General features: G+C 39.0%; 1 protein-coding gene across 2 annotated transcripts in view; it reads left to right on the top strand.

Annotated features, from left to right (window-relative positions):
* Window positions 1-1998: 1998 nt before the first annotated feature.
* Window positions 1999-17995, top strand: part of Eps15 (epidermal growth factor receptor pathway substrate 15) — a 102376-nt gene continuing 86379 nt past the window's right edge. Inside the window, exon 1 of one of the 2 annotated variants that reach the window (XM_034502174.2) lies at window positions 1999-2213. In XM_034502174.2, the coding sequence (XP_034358065.1) occupies window positions 2181-2213 (33 nt within the window). In that variant the 5' untranslated portion in view covers window positions 1999-2180. The remainder of the gene's footprint in view (window positions 2214-17995) is intronic. The other variant, XM_034502172.2, reaches the window with a different exon arrangement.

The raw sequence follows: 17995 nt of genomic DNA, 5'->3' as shown, positions 1-17995 counted from the left end.
ACACACACACACACACACTAAAAACAAAAGTCACATCAAAGTAACTAAAAGCTGGTGTGAAGACTTTCTAGACCTTCTGAAGTAGGCCACAGACAAACTGAGTGTGCTGGTTAGTTTTACATTAACCTGACACATTAGATTTATTAGCTATGAGGAAACCTCAGTTGAGAAAGATACCTCCGTAAGACCTCACGGTAGGCATTTTAACTAGTGATAGGTAGGAGAAGGCCCAAGCCTGGGCTGGTGGTCCTGGGTTCTATAAGAAAGCAAATTAAGGGGCTGGAGAGATGGCTCAGCAGTTAAGAGCATCGACTGCTCTTCCAGAGGTTCTGAGTTCAATTCCCAGCAACCACATGGTGGCTCACAACCATCCGTGATGGGATCCGATGTCCTCTTCTGCTGTGTCTGAAGACAGCTGCAGTGTATTCATCATATATATATAAAATAAATAAATAAAATCTTAAAAAAAGAAAGAAATAAAGAAGGAAGGAAAGGAGGAAGGTTGAACAAGTCAGTAAGCAGAACCCCACCATGGCTCTGCATCAGACCCTGGCTCCAGGTTGCTGCCCTGTTGGAGTTCCTTCCCTCACTGCTTTGATGATGAACTGTTATTCGGGCTGTGAGGGAAGTAAAGCCTTTTCCCCAGGTTGTCTTTGATCATGATGTTTCATCGCAGCAGCAGTGACCCTAAATAAGATGCTGAACCTTTGTAGATGAAAATTTCAGGTAAGTGGTTCGTTATTCCAACTAAGTGTGGCAACATGAGAAAGAGTAAGGTGCATCATGCTGAATATATGCAGGACAAAGCCCTTTATTAAGCAGATAGTATAATGTTATGATGTCAAAATACATATAAGTATTAAAAAAAAAATCCGTGCCATTGAGGAGCCCTGGGGAGGGGGGCATTAGACTTATGTAAACAAGTCATTAGGAGGCTGTTAACGTCCAGTAAAGACAGTCGACAAAGGAGTATGAGCACTAACTGGTTTGGAGAGACAATTCTGTATAAAGAGATGGCATTTATGCTGAGAAAGAATTTGAGAGGGGACCCAGGGCTTTATGCACACACTATACCACTGAACTACACTGTGGCCCTACACCTGCTTTTTTTAATTGAACAATCTATGTGGGACAGGGAGCAGGCAAGGAAAGCAGTTCCTTCTTGCTCCCAAGATTTTTACTTTAGAATGCCTTCTTAATCAATGTGATAGCAGGTAGAAAGATTTGTAATTCATCTTTCTAGTTAGCTGTTAAACTTCAGGTAAGAGAGTTGTTTATTTTTGTTTTTTGTTTTTGTTTTTCTTTTAGGGGGTGGTCCTTTTCTTTTTTATTTCAGACAGGTTCTATGTGTCCTTGAACTCAGTATGTAGAGCAGGCTGGCCTGGAACTCACAGAGATTAAAGGTATGTGCCACCATGCCTGGCTAGGTATCACCTTCCTCATTTGTATAACTTCTTTCTGTTTCAAATCCCCTATTTATGCAATTTTTTAAAAAAGTATTTATGCCTGGAGTGGCGGTACACCCCCTTAATCCCAGCACTCTGGAGGCAGAGGCGGGTGGATCTCTGTGAGTTTGAGGCCAGCCTGGTCTATATAGTGAGCTCCAGGATAGCCAAGACTACAGAGAGAGACCCTGTCTTAAAAACAAACAAACAAACAAACAAACAAACAAAACAAAAGCATTTAGTGCAGAGCGAATCACATACAATCAGAAATATTATTTCTACTAAACCCTTACTATCATTACTTAGTACCATTACTCTTTTAGTTCCCACAACCCACCTGGACATGGGTATATTTTCCTTCACTTTCAGAAACAGCAACCCAGATAGAAGGTCTGTGGGTGTCCTGCCTAAACTTCTCAGGTCTTTGTGGCACCGCCTCCGCCGCCCGTCCGCCCCAGCGCTCTATCCGCACCGGGTTTTCCAGGGAGGCCGGGGTCAGGGCCTGGTTCCGAGGCTCAGACTCCCGCGCCGGGCTTTGCGCGCCGCCACGGCCTGTGGGACCAGCGGGGCGGGGCGGAGCGGGGCGGGGCGGGGCGGCGTGAGGAGGGAAGTTGTCGAAGTTCGGGGAGACGCCCGGCCGCTGGCCTCGCCTACGGCCTGTCCCTCCGCCTCCTTCCCGCCCCGGGCCCCCGTCCGTCCGTCCTTCCTTCCCCTCCCGTGCATGATGGAAACACCATGGCTGCGGCAGCCCAGCTCTCCCTGACACAGGTAACGCCGCCCGCCGGTCGGCCCGGCTCGACCCGCTGGCGTTCCCCGCCTTCCCCCCCCCCCCCCGCTCTGGGGCGCTGGCGCGGCGGCTGTCCTCCGGCCGCTCGGTGGGAGCGCGTGTGAGGAGTGCGGGCGCCATCCCGAGTCGGAGCCGGAGCCGCGAGCCGCGGCCGCCGCGCCCCCGCCCCGGGTCGCCGGGCTTTCGGCTCCGCCCCGCTCGGCTCCCACCCGGCCGCCGCCCCCGCCGCCGGTCTCCGGACCGCTCTCCTGGTCCCGTCAGCGCTCACCCTCTCGGCAAGTTTCTCCTACGGGCCTGACGGCCGCCAGGTGAGCTCCCGTGAGGCTCACGCGAGGCAGCGCCCGCGGGTGGTATGAGGCTCGACTTCGGCGGGGCAGGATTCTCTCCGCCTTGCTCAGCTCTGGCCCGAGGGAGCGACGGCTGCGGAGTTCCCCTCAGTTCCCTCCAGTTAGCCTCGCTTCCAGAAGTCTCATCCTGCCCAGGCATTTGCCTCCTGGGCAGGTTAAGTTCTGCTCAGATCCCCTTGCAGACTTTCCCACCCGCGAGGGGCCGTCTCTGGTCGCCTTCCTAGGGGTCACAGTGCCAGCCTCCTGCTGGTGGGGCGCCTCTTTCCGCCTTGGTGCCGGGAACCACCGGGGAGATAACTTTGTTCTGGGACGATCTCTACCAAAAGCTGCACTTGAGCTTTTGCCTCTTTTTTTTTTTTTTTTTTTTTAATTATTTAATTTTCTTTTCCTTCAGAGCCCCTCCTCGAGTTTTCATAGGAAACATCTAAACATCACTCACTTAGGGGAGCCTGAGTTCTCCGTTTCTGTAAAACCAAGAGTAGTGATCTCATGACATCCAGGAGGGATGAGGTACCAAACACCTGCCAGTCCCATCTTCACTGTCCAGAAGTTTGTCCTCTCCAGAGCTGGTGGTTGTGTACTCCTTGGCCTGAGCCCACCTCAGCCTATTAGCCTGCCCTGTGATAGCTCCCTGGCATCTTGTCTCCTTGGCCTAGATTTGCCTGTTCTTATAAGGTAGGGCATGTGTTTTGGGTAGTAGATTATTTCTATGTTATGATAAAGAGGTCTTGAGGTGTTTCTTTCCTAGAACTTTGAGATAGAAAAGTATTTTCCCCAGGAGCCAGGATGGAGATTTTATTTACCTATTTATTTTGAGACAGGTCTCAAGTAGAACAGGCCGGCCTTGAACTCACTATGTACTCAAGAATATTAAGAAGGACCTTGATTTTGGATCCTTCCCCCACCGTCTCCCAAGTGGATTGTATCTATACTAAGTTTATTTATTGCCAGGGATCAAATTGAGGGCTTCATGCTGGCTAGGCAGGCCCTGTACCAACTGAGCCATATCCCCAGCAAAAGTGGTTTTATATATACTATATATGTATATGTGTATATTCCTCTCTCTCTCCCTCCCTCTCTCCCCCCCACCCCCTCTCAGGTAAAAGAGCTACAGTCTTCAGGAATAACCTCATAAACTTCACTTTACATTTCCAAATTTATTTCCTGTGGGTCATTGTGTTTTGACTGGCATCTAACAGGAAAGAACTTTTAAGATGGTCCAGTCTTGGTCATGAGTCTGTTTGGAAGGGTCCTTCTGAAACTCAAATTTGAGGAGTGGAAACATTGACTTTTGGGTGTTGGCTTTCTGAGTCTAGATAGTGACCTGCCTTAAACATGATCTCTGTTGGCAGGCACTTGTATTCTGACTCTGTTGGCTAATTCTGGTAGTTTTCCCCCTTCTTAAAGATTTTGTTCCCTTGAAGACTTCTGTAGAATTGCTTCTTGGTTGTGTGCCTACTTTATTTTCTCCTTGGATCGAACTGTGTTTTTAGTTTCTGTTTACTATCATTTATCTCTGGAAATTTGCTTCAGGCTTTCAGTTTTATAGTCGTTTTCATAATTTGCATATGCTCTTGTGGTTGTATATTTAGGTGTTAAAATGCATCCAGAGTAAATGCTGAGTCATTAAGGGAAATTACTCTTTAGTATCTCATGTTTGAACTTAAATTGATAATTCAAATAAGTCAATTTAGAATATTTTGATATTAAAATAGTACGATGCATTGAGATTATATTGTAAAGGCACAGGGTTGGGGGATAACTCAGTTTTTTTTTTTTAATATTTACTAATGTATCTTTTCCCTTTACACTTAGTAAATTTGTAGTTCTTAGATATAATTAATTAATTATTTGTGTTTGAATGTTTGCCTGCATTATATATACCACACACATGTCTGGTGCCCACATAAGTCAAAGAGAGTGTCAAATCCCCTGGAACTAGAGTTATAGATGGTTATAAACCACCATATGGCTACTGGGGACTGAACCTGAGTCCTTTGCAAGAGCCACAAGTACTATTAACTTGAGCTGAACCATCTCTCTAGTCCTTGATTTTAATGTATGTGTGTGTGTGTGTGTGGGGTGCATGCACATGAGTGTGCAGGTGCATGTGTCTGTTGGAGTGCATGAAGAGACTAGAAGAGAATGTCAGGTGTCTTCCTGGTATCACTTTCTGCCTTGCAGCCTTGAATGAGAGCTTGCCATTTCTGTTAGGCTGGCTAGCTTGTTTTTGCTGGTTAGTAATGGGGTTATAGGCATGTTTAGCCGTGCTGGGGATTTGAATTCTACTCCTTCTGTTACACAGTGTTTTTACCTACTGAGCCATCTCCTCAGTTTCTCAAACTTTTTTTTTTTTTTTTTTGGGGGGGGGGTTTGAGACAGGGTTTCTCTGTGTAGCCCTGGCTGTCCTGGAACTCACTCTGTAGACCAGGCTGGCCTCGAACTCAGAAATCCGCCTGCCTCTGCCTCCCGAGTGCTGGGATTAAAGGTGTGCGCCACCACCGCCCAGCTTTCTCAAACTTTGTTTAAAAAAAATTTTAGCTGCTTGAACTAAGTCAGATAATGGTGTAGCCTGGTTTCACATTCATTATTGATCTATTTATGTTACCTTGTGTTTCTCTTTTCTACCCTTCTAACACACAGAGTTAGAGATGGTAATACTCAAGTGGGAGTCTTTAGGGCAGAGACATGTGGAGAGTTCCAAGTGTATGGCTATTTTGCCATTCTGGTCCAGGTTCTTAGACTTAAGTGATCCTTCTGACCCAGTCTCCCAAGAAGCTGGGATTATGGATGTGTGCCACTGGGTCCAGCAAAGGACATTTTAAATTTCATCTCTTTCCCTCTGTTTTTTTTTGGAAGAAAGTGATTGATAACTCTTGTGTCTATGTCAAAACTGTTAAAGAGCTCTTTGACAGGTACGAAGATTAACTAAATGCTAGTTTCTGCTGCTGGTAATGATGTTTGTAATAGATTAGTTAGTTCATTTCTTCCTTCCTTCCTTCCTTCCTTCCTTCCTTCCTTCCTTCCTTCCTTCCACCAGTGTGTGTATGTGTGTGTTGTTTGTTTTTGAGACAGGGTCTCTAGCCCTGGTTGTCCTGGACTCCCTATGTAGACCATACTGGTCTGGACTCAACAGAGATCAGTTTACCTCAGCTTCCCAGGTGCAGGGATTAAAGGTATGCATTACTATGCCTGGCATGCATGCATATATATATATATATATATATATATATATATATATATACATTTAGATGTAACACATTGCATTAGGGTTGGCTTTTTAGTTTTTTGGCCTTTATCATTTTAACTAAAACAACAAATTAGAGAAAAATGTGAAAAGTGTTTTTAGTTTATGCTTCCCTTGCCTTTTGAATGCCTGCCAAACAGTCTCTCTTAACTAAAGATTAAAATTAAATTTTGTCTTCTAGAGATGATAGAATACTAGATTATGAGTGCCATTTTCAGCATTGCCAATAAATATGTTATGAATAATGTCTCATAATATAGATATGAGTAAAATTTTTAGGTCTCTGCTTTCTTAGCCTTAAGTATTGATCTACAGAGGTTAAGAGCTCTGACTGCTCTCCTTGTTCAATTCCCAGCACCTCTGTGGTAACCAACAACCATCTGTAAATCCAGTTCCAGGGGATCCAGCCTCATCTCCTGGCCACTGCAGGCACAGCATTTAGGAGGTGCAGATATACTTACAGGCAAAACACCCATACACATAAAATAAAAATAAATGAATCTTAAAAATATTATCCAACAAATATTGTTGAGCATTTACTATCTGCCAAGAATTAGTGTAGCTACTTAGAATATACTAACAAACAAAATAATGATTTTTAAGGCTTAAAGAAAAAAAACATGGAGCTTAAATTTTAATAGAGGATTTGACCGTTATAACTTTTCCAGTTCTAACATTCTGTTTTGTAAATCATACCTGATGAAGTGTTGGTTTTCTCACCGTATTTAGTGCTGCCCAACCTTATTTTTCTCATTTCAGTTGCTTTCACTTTTCTTATTGATAAGTAAAATTCAAATCCTACATGATGGCTCAGGCTAATTCCAGCAAGTGGGAATCGGAGACAGGATTACTGTGAATGTGAGGCCAGAATGGCAACAAAGTTAAGTTGCAAGTCAGCTGGGGCTACAGAGAGCCTCTGTATAAAAAACAGATAACAGTCGGGCCTCCTAGATGGAGAGCTGTAGGCAGCTATTGAATGCAGAGAGAGGGAGAATTAGTTTTTCCCAGGGATAAACCCCTAATTGGTTATCTAATACCAGGTTATCAGCCCAAAAAACATATGTACGAGCCATACTACATGAACTCAGCAGGTTGTATTTACAGTTACTTGTGTGTGTGTGTGTGTGTGTGTAAGAGAGAGAATGATGATGATGATGATGATGATGATGATGATAATAATAATAATAATAATAATAATAATAATAATGAGGCCATGAATTTAAGGGGAGAAACTGGACATGGGAGAAATTGGAGGGAAGAAAAGGAAAAATAAAGGGAAAAATATTGAATGAGAAAGATCCAATTTTTGCTCTTTTTTTGTAGATTATAGAAAGGACAAGTAAAGTTTTCTTTCTTTTTGTTTTTGAGCACTTTATATAAAACCCAGAGCCTTATGAATGCTAGGCCACCACTCTACCACTGGCTATTTCCTCATTAACTCTAACTGAGCTGCCTGGGCTGACCTGGTTTAAATCTGCTTCAGCCTCCCAAAGGCTGGGAGTAAAGGCATGCACCATGTCTGGCCTAGGAATTTCTGTCTTAGTTAAGGGATAACTATTGCTATGATGAAACATGACCTAAAGCAAGTTGGGGAGGAAGATGTTTATTTGGCTGACACTTCCACATCAGTGAAGGAAATGTCCATCAATGAAGGAAGTCAGGACAGGAATTCAGACAGGACAGGAACCTGGAGGCCAGAGATACAGAGAATGTGGACGGGTGCTGCTTATTCCCCTGCTCAGCCTGCGGGTAACCCCTTCCAATCACGAATTAAGAAAATACTATTCAGGCTTGCCTGCAGCCAGGTTTTATGGGGGGATTTTTCTCTATTGAGGTTCCTGCCTTTCAGATAGCTTGTGTCAAGTTGACATTAAACTAACCAGCACAACTTTTTTTTTTTTTTTTTTTTTTTTTTTTTTTTAAAGTTTTGCCTGACTTTAATTTCAGCACTGGAGGCAGAAGCAGACAGAACTCTTTAGTTTGACGCCAGCCTGGTCTACATAGTTAGTTTCAGGATAGCCTAGTCAAGGATGTACAGAGATGCGATCTCAAAAAACAAAACAACAAAAAACCCCACTTTTTTCAGCTGTCTATTTTTATTCTAGTATCTGTATACCTGCTAATACTACTCGTAACTTCTTTTGCTTTTTACTATTTGACAGAAGTATTACTTCAGTTAATTTAATAATTCATTTTACAAATAGAAATAATTTACATAAGGTAGGAAATGCTAAATCTAAGTTTTTGTCGTGAGTTAATGGGTGGGTTTCTTGTTAATTTGTTGCTACCTGGGACTCTATCAAGGTTGGCTTTGAGTTCTAGATCATTGCCTCAGCTTTTCAGATGCTGAAATAACAGGCACACACCACAAATTCCTGACTGAGATCTAAGATTATAGCTAAGATGTATGAAGTGAAATGCTGTTTCGTTGTATTTTCTTGTGTACTACATATATAGCATGTCAGATGCATTGTCTTTTTAAAGTTCTCTTTGTTTTTCAGTATATTGTTTTCTTGTTTTAGTTGGATAGTAAGTTTCCTTCATTTCTTTTTTCTATTTTGAGACAGGATCTCAGTACATAGATAGCTCTTGCTGGTCTGGGACTTGCTTCATATGCCCGGTCAGCCTCACACAGAGATCTTGGGTGTTGAGAGTAAAGATGCCTGGTAGGAAGTCTTGGGGAAAGAAGCTTTGGTCCCAGAGAAAACTACCAGATATCCTCTCTAACCTCTGCATGCTCATACACATGAATATCACACGCATGCACGCACACATTTTAAAAAGCTCCAAAAGAAACAGCTTTTGAAACATAGCAATTACCAATTTAATTAACAAATTTTGCTAAGATATTAATTCTTTTGTTGGTACCTGGATAAGTTGTGAGTATATTAATATACTTCATTATGAACTTTTCATTTTTCAAAATATGGTATGATGAATATCTTAGATACTTATTTGGCAGTTCAGCCTGAAGTTTTCTTATCTTAATACATAAAGATTTTTTTTTTGAGAGTGTGCAGTGCTTTGTGTGTACATGTTGGGTCCAGTGTTCTACCACTGATCTAAACGCATGGTCTAGTTTTTTTGTTAGTTTGTGTTCGTTTAACAAACACCCCTGCTTGACAGGTTCTCACTGTGAAGTACTGGCTGGCCCTGAGCTTACTGTGTAGACCAGGATGGCTTCCAACTTAGATAACCTCCTCTTGTCTCTGCCTTCTAGGTACAGGGATTAATAAAGGTATGTGTCTCCATGCCCAGCCATGACTTATCCTTTATAATAACTTTTTAACAACTTTATTATTTTCTGTGTGTTCAAGCTTGATGCCTGTGTATCTCAATTTTGGGGAATTGGTTCTCTCCTACTATGTGGTTCTAGGGATCAAATTCAGGTCCTCAGGCTTGCAACCAGCACTTTAACACAGAAGAAGTACTTGTAAATTATGACTTTAGAAACAAACAAAACAAACAAAGAACTGACTGTATGACCTAAAACCAATAAGTACTCTAGCAGGCTAAGGCTAGAGAATCATGTATTTGAGGATATCCTTGGCTACACAGTGAGTTTTAGGCCAGGCTTTGAAGCATAGTGAGACCCTATCTTAAAAAAAAAAGGAAATAAAGAGTGTTAGTGTACATATGCTGAGTGTACTGACAGATGATCAGGATTTCAAGGTCATCTTTGGTTATATAGCAAGTTCATAGTTAGTCTGGGTTGTATGGAAAAATCCTGTCTTAAACAAAAACTCACACCATAAACAAACAGCAAAAATCCGAAATCAAACCCAGAGGCCCCAAGTACGTAAGTGGTGTAGTAATGCTTTGTTTATTTGAGACAGGGTTTCTTGTGTTGTGACCTGGAATTTGTAGTCTTCCTGCTTCAGCTTTTAAGATGCTGGCATATGTAGTTTTGATGTTGTTTTTTAAATTTTAATATTGATATAATTTTGTTACAGAAATTTTGGAAATTGGATGGGAAAGTATCCCACAACTTCAGTTTCTGATATTTATTCATTTGAGAGTTGGTCTCTCATTGTACTGTAAGATGGTCAGTCTCCTATGTGCTGATATTACAGGTGTATGTCATTTTGATGTTTATTTTTAATTTCATTAAAAAAAAACAGAATGTGGGGCTGGCTAGGTGGGGTCTGAAAAAACTATTACATGTACTAGTTAGTAAACATACCAGTTTATTGTTTCAATTTAACAATTATGACAATAAACAGAGGATAGTGTTTAAAAATTACAAACCTGTTTTCACAGTAAGAAAAGGAATATTTTACTCAATGTGACAGATTTGAGTTTCTATTACGATGTTTCCTTTTTTGCCTCTTATACTATTTATATTGAGTATACCCAGCATACTCAGGAGTCATTCTTAAAATGGTTTGGCATGTTCAGCACTTGGGAAAGACTGCTTTAGTTAAAATTAATTAGGACCAGTTGGCTTTGTAGTCTCTTAATTAAGTGCATTTCTTTATTTTTATATGTACAAGCTAATGTTAGTAACAGGCTTGTACACTGTCCTCTGTTGCCTTCTTTTTAATGCTCATTAGAGCATTTTACTTGTGTTCCTAAGAAATGTAAAAACTTCTTTGTGAGTTTTGGGTTTAATAAAATTGTAACTCTGGAAACAAAGGCAGGAAAATAGTCTCACAGAGATTTTTTTTTTTTTTTTTTGAATTCAGAAAAATGATCTCAGTTAAACATATTAGGAAGAAGAAAAACACTTAAGATTTTATAATATCATTAATTATAGCTTTTAATTAATTCACTTTTAATAGTGTCCATGTATTCCTTCTCTTAGCAACTGACTTAGCACTTTTTATATACTTTTGAAAATTTACTTAAACTGACACCAATGACAAAGTAAAACTATATTCTAAGATTGCACCACACTTAGATTTCTTTTTGTCCTTTCTTTCTTTTCTTCTTCTTTGTCTCTCCCCATCTTCCTGCAGGGTCTCATTTATTCCATGTTGGCCTAGAACTTGTTATGTGGCTGAGGATAACCTTGAACTTCTGATCAAGCTCCTTCCTCCTCAGTTCTGGGATCTTGTGCTACTGCAGTGGTTTTTATACCATAAAGGATCCTCACTACCAACTGAGTCACATCCCCAGTACTCTTAGTATAGAATTAGATTTTTTTTTAAATGTTGTTGATAAAACCCAGGGCCTTGTGTATGCTAGACAAGTGCTCTAACACTGAACCACACCCACTTCTCTTTAGATTTTTAAATTTTTTTTAAGTTAAGTTAATTTAGTTTACTCTATTATATTTGTGTGTGTTGCTAAGAATCTAGTATGTGCTTTGGACATGCTAGCCATACATTGTTACATCTGGTAGAGTGTATATATATATATATATATATATATGTATAATAATACATATAATATATAATTTAATATTTATAATTTAATAATTATAATATGTTATATATATAATAATACATATATAATTTAATATTTATAATTTAATAATTATAATATATATATATATATGTGTATTTTGTATATAATGTATGTGAGTACTCAGTATACTGTTGCTGTCTTCAGACACACCAGAAGTGGGTTGGATCCCATTACAGATGGTTGTGAGGCACCATGTGGTTCCTGGGAACTGAACTCAGGATCTCTGAAAGAGCAGTCGGTGCTCTTAACCGCTGAGCCATCTTTCCAGCCCTAGATTTAATTTTAAATAGTCTAATCTTTGTGTTTAGAGAAATTGATCTGAGAAATGATGATAATATTTATTATTATAATTGGCTTAGAGAATTCAGTTTGAAGAGTAGTTTATAATTTTGTTTTCTGCTTTATAATTTACAAGGTATTTTATGTGTTTTCATTTGATCTTTATAATAGCCAAATGAACCAGTCTATTATCATTACTTTGAATTGGAAGATACTGAGGCTCATATTATTATCATCAGAAATAAAAGGGAACATGAATCTAGGTATGAAAAACAAACACAATTAACATTAGTTTACTATCTGCTCAAGGCCTTTAGTCCATTTCCCAGAGGGAGGTATTCTTGCTAGTTTTGTGTATGTGTGTGTGCACAAGTGCCCATGTGTATTTTCAATAATGATCTTTCTCTCAATGTATCTTTTAAAAGTTATTTTGATAGGCTTCTGTTTTACAACTTTATTATTAATTTTAGTTTATTTGATATAGAAAGTTCTGTGTTAGTATATATAGATACCCTCATTTAAAACATTTAAAACATCAGGGTAATCTTGTGTGTGAATAATCTTAGTTTAAATAACTTAGTCAACCTAATAATGAACATTTCTGTTGTTTACAGTCTTTCATTGTTACTAGCAGTTTAGTAAATATTTTACACGTTCCTGTGCCTGTAGCTACATGGCTTAGTTTTTGGTAGATGTAATTATTAGCTCAAATGGTTTAAAAGTTTTTTAGATTTGTGGGTGTATTACTTGGTTGTGTGATATTTGAAACTGTACCATGTGCTTGCCTAGTGCCTGTGGAGGTCACAAGAAGGCATCAGATCTCCTGGAACTGGAGTTTTGAACAGTTGTGAGCTGCCATGTGAATATTGGGAATTGAACTTAGGTCTAATGCAGTAAGTGCTCTTAACACTGAGCTATCTCTCCAGCCCCTCAAATGGTATATTTATGCTATGTAATGCTGTTTGAGAATGCCATTTCTTCTTCTTCTTCTTTTTTTTTTTGTTTGTTTGTTTGTTTGTTTTTCGAGACAGGGTTTCTCTGTGTAGCCCTGGCTGTCCTGGAACTCACTCTGTAGACCAGGCTGGCCTCGAACTCAGAAATCCACTGGCCTCTGCCTCCCAAGTGCTGGGATTAAAGGTGTGAGCCACCACTGCCCTGCCTATTTAGGTTTTTTTATGTTTAAAATTTATAGCCTTTCTCTCAGAGCTTTTGCCAGATTTAGATTTGTTTCCTTCATTGCTGGATATTAACCCCAAGGTCTTACTTATGTGTGCTAGGCCATTGAACTGTATCTCCAGCCCCAAATCTCTATTTTTTTAAAAAAATTGTTTTATGTGTCTAAGAGTTTTGCTGCCTACATGTACATATGTGTATTGTATGAGTGTGCCCTGTGTTCATGGAGGTTAGATGAGGGTAACAGATTCCCTAGAACTGAAGTTACTGATGGTTGTGAACCACCATGTGAGTGTTGGGAACTGAATCTGGGTTCTCTGTAAGAGCCTTCTGAGGGCTGACTGTATAGGCATGTCACCATGCCTAGTCTGATTAGAAGGATTTAAGTTAAATGTATTGTTTTGGTTACAAAAGCCACTTATAGTTTATTAAATTTTATTTATTGTAAATTGGCATTAAACATGAGTGTGAAGTTTGAAATGTTTTAGTTTTCATCTTCTCTGTAGTCCGTGTTGCTTTTGTTCTTAGTCTGTTCTCTACATTCTGTTCTTTACTCCCATCCTTGGCATACTTTTATGCATGGCCTTGTGGGTGGATTCTCGACCATCTGGTACGTTAGAATGGTTTAAAACTGATTCTGGTGATTCTGCTTTGAGCCACACTTGCTTGAAATGTCCTGGCTTGTCTTTGTGCTTGCTAAGTTTTCTCTTTTATATTCCCACTGCTTTTCATGACTGATTTTTTTTTTTTCCTTAACACGAATTTTGTCAGTGTCAGTATTCATGGATTAAGGTGGTCAAAACTTCTTTTCTTGTTGCCCTCCCCCATCCTTACAATAAAAATTTAACAAACTTTGTTGGTTTGAGATGATCTTTTAAAAAAAAGCAAGGGGGGGGGGATTATTTGAAATCGGGAATAAAAACATCAAAATTGTGATCTTCCTGCCTCAGCATCCCAAGTGTGGACATTAGTCACGTTATTTTTCTTTTTTTGAAGACAAGGATTCCCATAGGCCAGGCTGATCTTGAACTTGCTTTATAGCTGAGGATAATCTTCAACTCCGGATCCTCTATCTCTCCCCCCCCCCCCCTTAGCTGCTAAGGTCTAGCTAGCATTAACAGATGTGCACCACCATTCCTTTTCTGCTTAGACTTTTGAAGTCTAAGAATCCTGGGCTTAATTTATCTTCAACACACACTTTTTTCTAAAGACAGGTTTACCGTGTACTCTCTCTGGCCTGGAATTTAAGATCTCTCTGGTTCTGACTCCTGAGTTTTGGGATTAAAGGGTTGAGTCATCACAACTGGCCAAGAGAGTGATTTTTTTTTTTTTTTTAAGTTTTAGGTTTTATATGGTTCCTTGATTGATGCATTTTTAGCTAATTAAAAAAGACTTTTTAAACATTTATGTGTGTGTGTATGTGTGTGTGTATGTATGTATGTATTAGCTCAAAAGATCCATCTGCCTCTATGCCTGGCTTGCAACATACTTTTTAAAAGAAATTTCTCTTATATTTATGAATATATTTCAAAATTGATAAAGAATAATGCTTTTAATTTACAACAGAATTTAAGATTATTTCATGTAGACAACTATGATTTAAAAGTTTCCCTTTAGAAATTTCACTTCATTGCTAAAAAGGTTCATGTGCAATTTTGTACGATTAAATTTTTAGATATTTATTTTTCCTAAATCAAAAACTTGTTTCATTCTCACTATATAAGTATTCTTGTTATAAAGGATCTTCAGAGAAAGCACAGTGCTATTGAGACTGTAAAACCATACATAATCCTATTTTCCAGAGACAATTTCTGTGAACACTTTAGTCATTCCTTTTGGATATTTGTGTTCATGATGTGTGCTTTTTTAACATCTAAAAAGTGATCATATTTATAGTTTAGCAACAATGACCAGAGCTGGTTTTACTGAGGCACATAAAAATATTGTTGGTTCATCTTGCTTTACTATGAATATCTTGGCAATTTGGATGACTTTTTCCGCTCTTGCCTGTAATCACAGTAGTGTAGTAATCAACACAGGGTGTACTTTAATCACCTTAAAAAATTGCTGTCTTCTTACATGTTTTTGCAGTAACTAGTGAGTCTATATTGTGTTGATAAGGCGCTCAAAGGTTTCTTTGGGGGGGGGGGTTATAGACATAGTTTCTTTGTGTAGCCCTGGCTGTCCTTGAACTCATAGAGATCTGCCTGTCTCTGCCTCCTAAGTGCTGGGATCAAAGGTGTGTGCCACCACTGCCTCTCTTGGAGCTCAGAATTTCTTATGTATGATTTTAAAATTTTCCTTTGGAAGCTAATTCAGTAAAATTAACTCCTAATTATCTTTGCTTTCTTTTTCAAAACAGACATTTGCCTTTAGGTCAGTAACCATATAGTTTTTAAAACTCAAACTGGGACATTTCTAAGAATAAAAAGGGGATGCTACAAATATTTAACATTTTACACATTTGGGGGATATCTCTATTCAGACTAGTTTTATTGTATTGGTAGATAAGTAAAATAGTTCCGTTTAGTTCTTTTTTCTTTTTTGAGCTAGGCTCTCACCTCTGTAGCCTAGGCTGGCCTTGATATTATGTAGCTCAGGCAGACTTGAATTTGGATCAGTCTTCTTACCTCAACTTCCCTGTTACTGGGATTATAAGTGGGAGATTGTAAGTGCTCTGTTTATGATTATTTCACATGTTCTATTGAGTTTAGATCCTGAATTTTGTATTCCTTTTATATTTTTCTCCTTTCTAGTACAGAATAGAAATTTACCCAGTTAAACATGAAAGACTCTTGATGGAATTATTGCTGTTAACCAATGCAAAATACAGAATTCCAAAATGAAACTTTTGTTCTGCTTTACTTCTCGCCATTTTGTTCACTTCTCCTGTGCTCTTGAAACCTGTAATTACTGTCTTAGCAAAAGTTGTTAATAAAATTGGTGAGCCGGGCGGTGGTTGCACACGCCTTTAATCCCAGTACTTGGGAGGCAGAGGCAGGCGGATTTCTGAGTTCAAGGCCAGCCTGGTCTACAGAGTGAGTTCCAGGACAGCCAGAACTACACACTACACATAGAAACCCTGTCTCGAAAAACCAAAAAAAAAAAAAAAAAAAAAAAAAATATATATATATATATATATATATATATATATATATATATATATATATATAAAATAGGTAATTGTTATGTTTCAAAAGCTAAGGGTTTTTTGGAGCTTTTTTCATTTATTTGTGTGTGTTCTGGGTGTGTGATATATTCATGTGCATGTGCTTTTGTGCATGCAGAGGTCAGAGAAGGATGTCTGGTATCTTTCTCTATTGTTTACCACCTCGTTCCCTTGATATAGGATCTCAGTGAACCAGAAGCTCTCTATTTCCACTAGGCTGGTTGGCTAGCAAGCTCCTGGGATCCCTGTCTCTTTCCTTAATGCTGGGCTTGTAGTTACACATGTCCTGCCTGGTTTTTATGTGGGTATTGGGGATTTGAACTGAGGTCCTTGTGTACACATGAAACTCTCCTCAATGAGTCATCTCCCCAGCCCACATTTTTTTTTTTTTAAGGTAGAGTCTCATGTTGTTTTCATTGAACTTCAATCCTTGAATAAGGATCTCCATCTGGTTTAGTACAGTATATTGCCAAGTTTTGGAGGACATAGTTTTAAAAAGATTTACCTCTAAGACACTTAGGCAAGATTTATAAAGCAACTTTAACATTTATAAAGACTCTGGCTATTAAAATCTGATGAACCTGTTATATTGCCATATTGAAGTGCTTTTTTATTCAATAGTAGCATCATCTGTAACATTTCAACTATTTATATATAAAAGCATCTGTGAGTGTTGACATTCAGCATTAACCATGATCCTGAAACTTCCATAATAAGTAGCCTTGAAAGTTTCCTACAAGTTATCTGCCCATCTATTTTCTGGAGAAATGAAGTTAAAGTGCATTGCTCCTAAAAGGACTCATATTAGATAATAAAACAGTGGTTACCAAACCAAAGAACAAAATTTTTTTAAGTATACTTTACAAAGAATAGGAAAATAACTGCTAAATTTTCAGACTATTAACTCCATGTATAGTGTTGATTTGTTCCTAACCTGTTTTCCCACTGACCTAGCTAGCTGGTAGCCAGGGGATCTTCTGTGTTACCACACATACCACTTTTCTAGCCACTCTACCAAACAGCTAACAACACTGCTGGCAAATACTTCTATTTTACAGGACATTAAAGAAGAAGTTATTCATGTTTCTTGTGTCTGGGGACATATTTCTCAATGAGTCTCTGCTTGGTTTTCTTTCTTTAAAAAAATTTTAAAATAAGTTAATTTATATATTGATGGGGGTGTGTGCTGGCTCATGTGTGGAGGTTGGAGGACAACTTGTGGAAGTCAGTTCTCTTCCTCTGCCAGATGAATCTTGGGGATGGAGCTCAGGTTGTCTGCTTGGTTTTCTTTCTTTAAAAAAATTTTAAAATAAGTTAATTTATATATTGATGGGGGTGTGTGCTGGCTCATGTGTGGAGGTTGGAGGGCAACTTGTGGAAGTCAGTTCTCTTCCTCTGCCAGATGAATCTTGGGGATGGAGCTCAGGTTGTCAGGCTTCTCAGCAAGCCTCTTTGCCTAGTGAGCCATCTCAATGTCTCTGTTCATTTTCTTTGAAAGAAAAGTGTTCTGATGAATCTGTCAATAATCAAGACAGCAAAATGGAATTATCAGTTGTTTTCAAATGCTGTCAGTTGTTTAAGTTGTTATAGTATTTAACCTCTATTAGCATGTACTGTGGCTAGGAGTTAGTATACAGTGAAAGTATACTAAGTCCATCCGGGTTTACATTAATTATTTCAGTCTAATTAAATAATAGTAGTTCATTTTTTAAAGTGAGAAATCCGAGTAATGACCTGAATAAGCTGCTAGGACAACCAGCTGTGAATCAAGACTGTCCTGGGCAATCCATGGGCATATTAGGAAGGATAGTGGTGCTTGGAGTGGGAAAGCCAGAATTTGTATTTTGATTTTTTTTCTTTCTCTAAAAAGTGAACTCTGAAACTGATGACGTACACCTTTAATCCCAGCACTTAGGAGGCAGAGGCAGGTGGATGTCTGTGAGTCCCAAGACAGCCAGAGCTACACAGAGAAACTGTCCTCTAAAACAGTAAATATCAAAGAATGTTTTTTTTTCTGGAAAAGCAGAAACTATGGGATATGTGTACATGTTTGGTATACACATAATATGTCTTGAATATATCTTGATGTATACACAGTATATATTCCACACTGTGCATGTGTATTTCTACCCATGCTCT

The sequence above is a fragment of the Arvicanthis niloticus genome, chromosome 5 (genome assembly GCF_011762505.2).
Source record: "Arvicanthis niloticus isolate mArvNil1 chromosome 5, mArvNil1.pat.X, whole genome shotgun sequence".
In the NCBI taxonomy this organism is placed as follows: Eukaryota; Metazoa; Chordata; class Mammalia; order Rodentia; family Muridae; genus Arvicanthis; species Arvicanthis niloticus.
The sequence above is the reverse complement of the archived record's forward strand: the minus strand, read 5'-3'. Positions and strand labels throughout refer to the sequence as shown.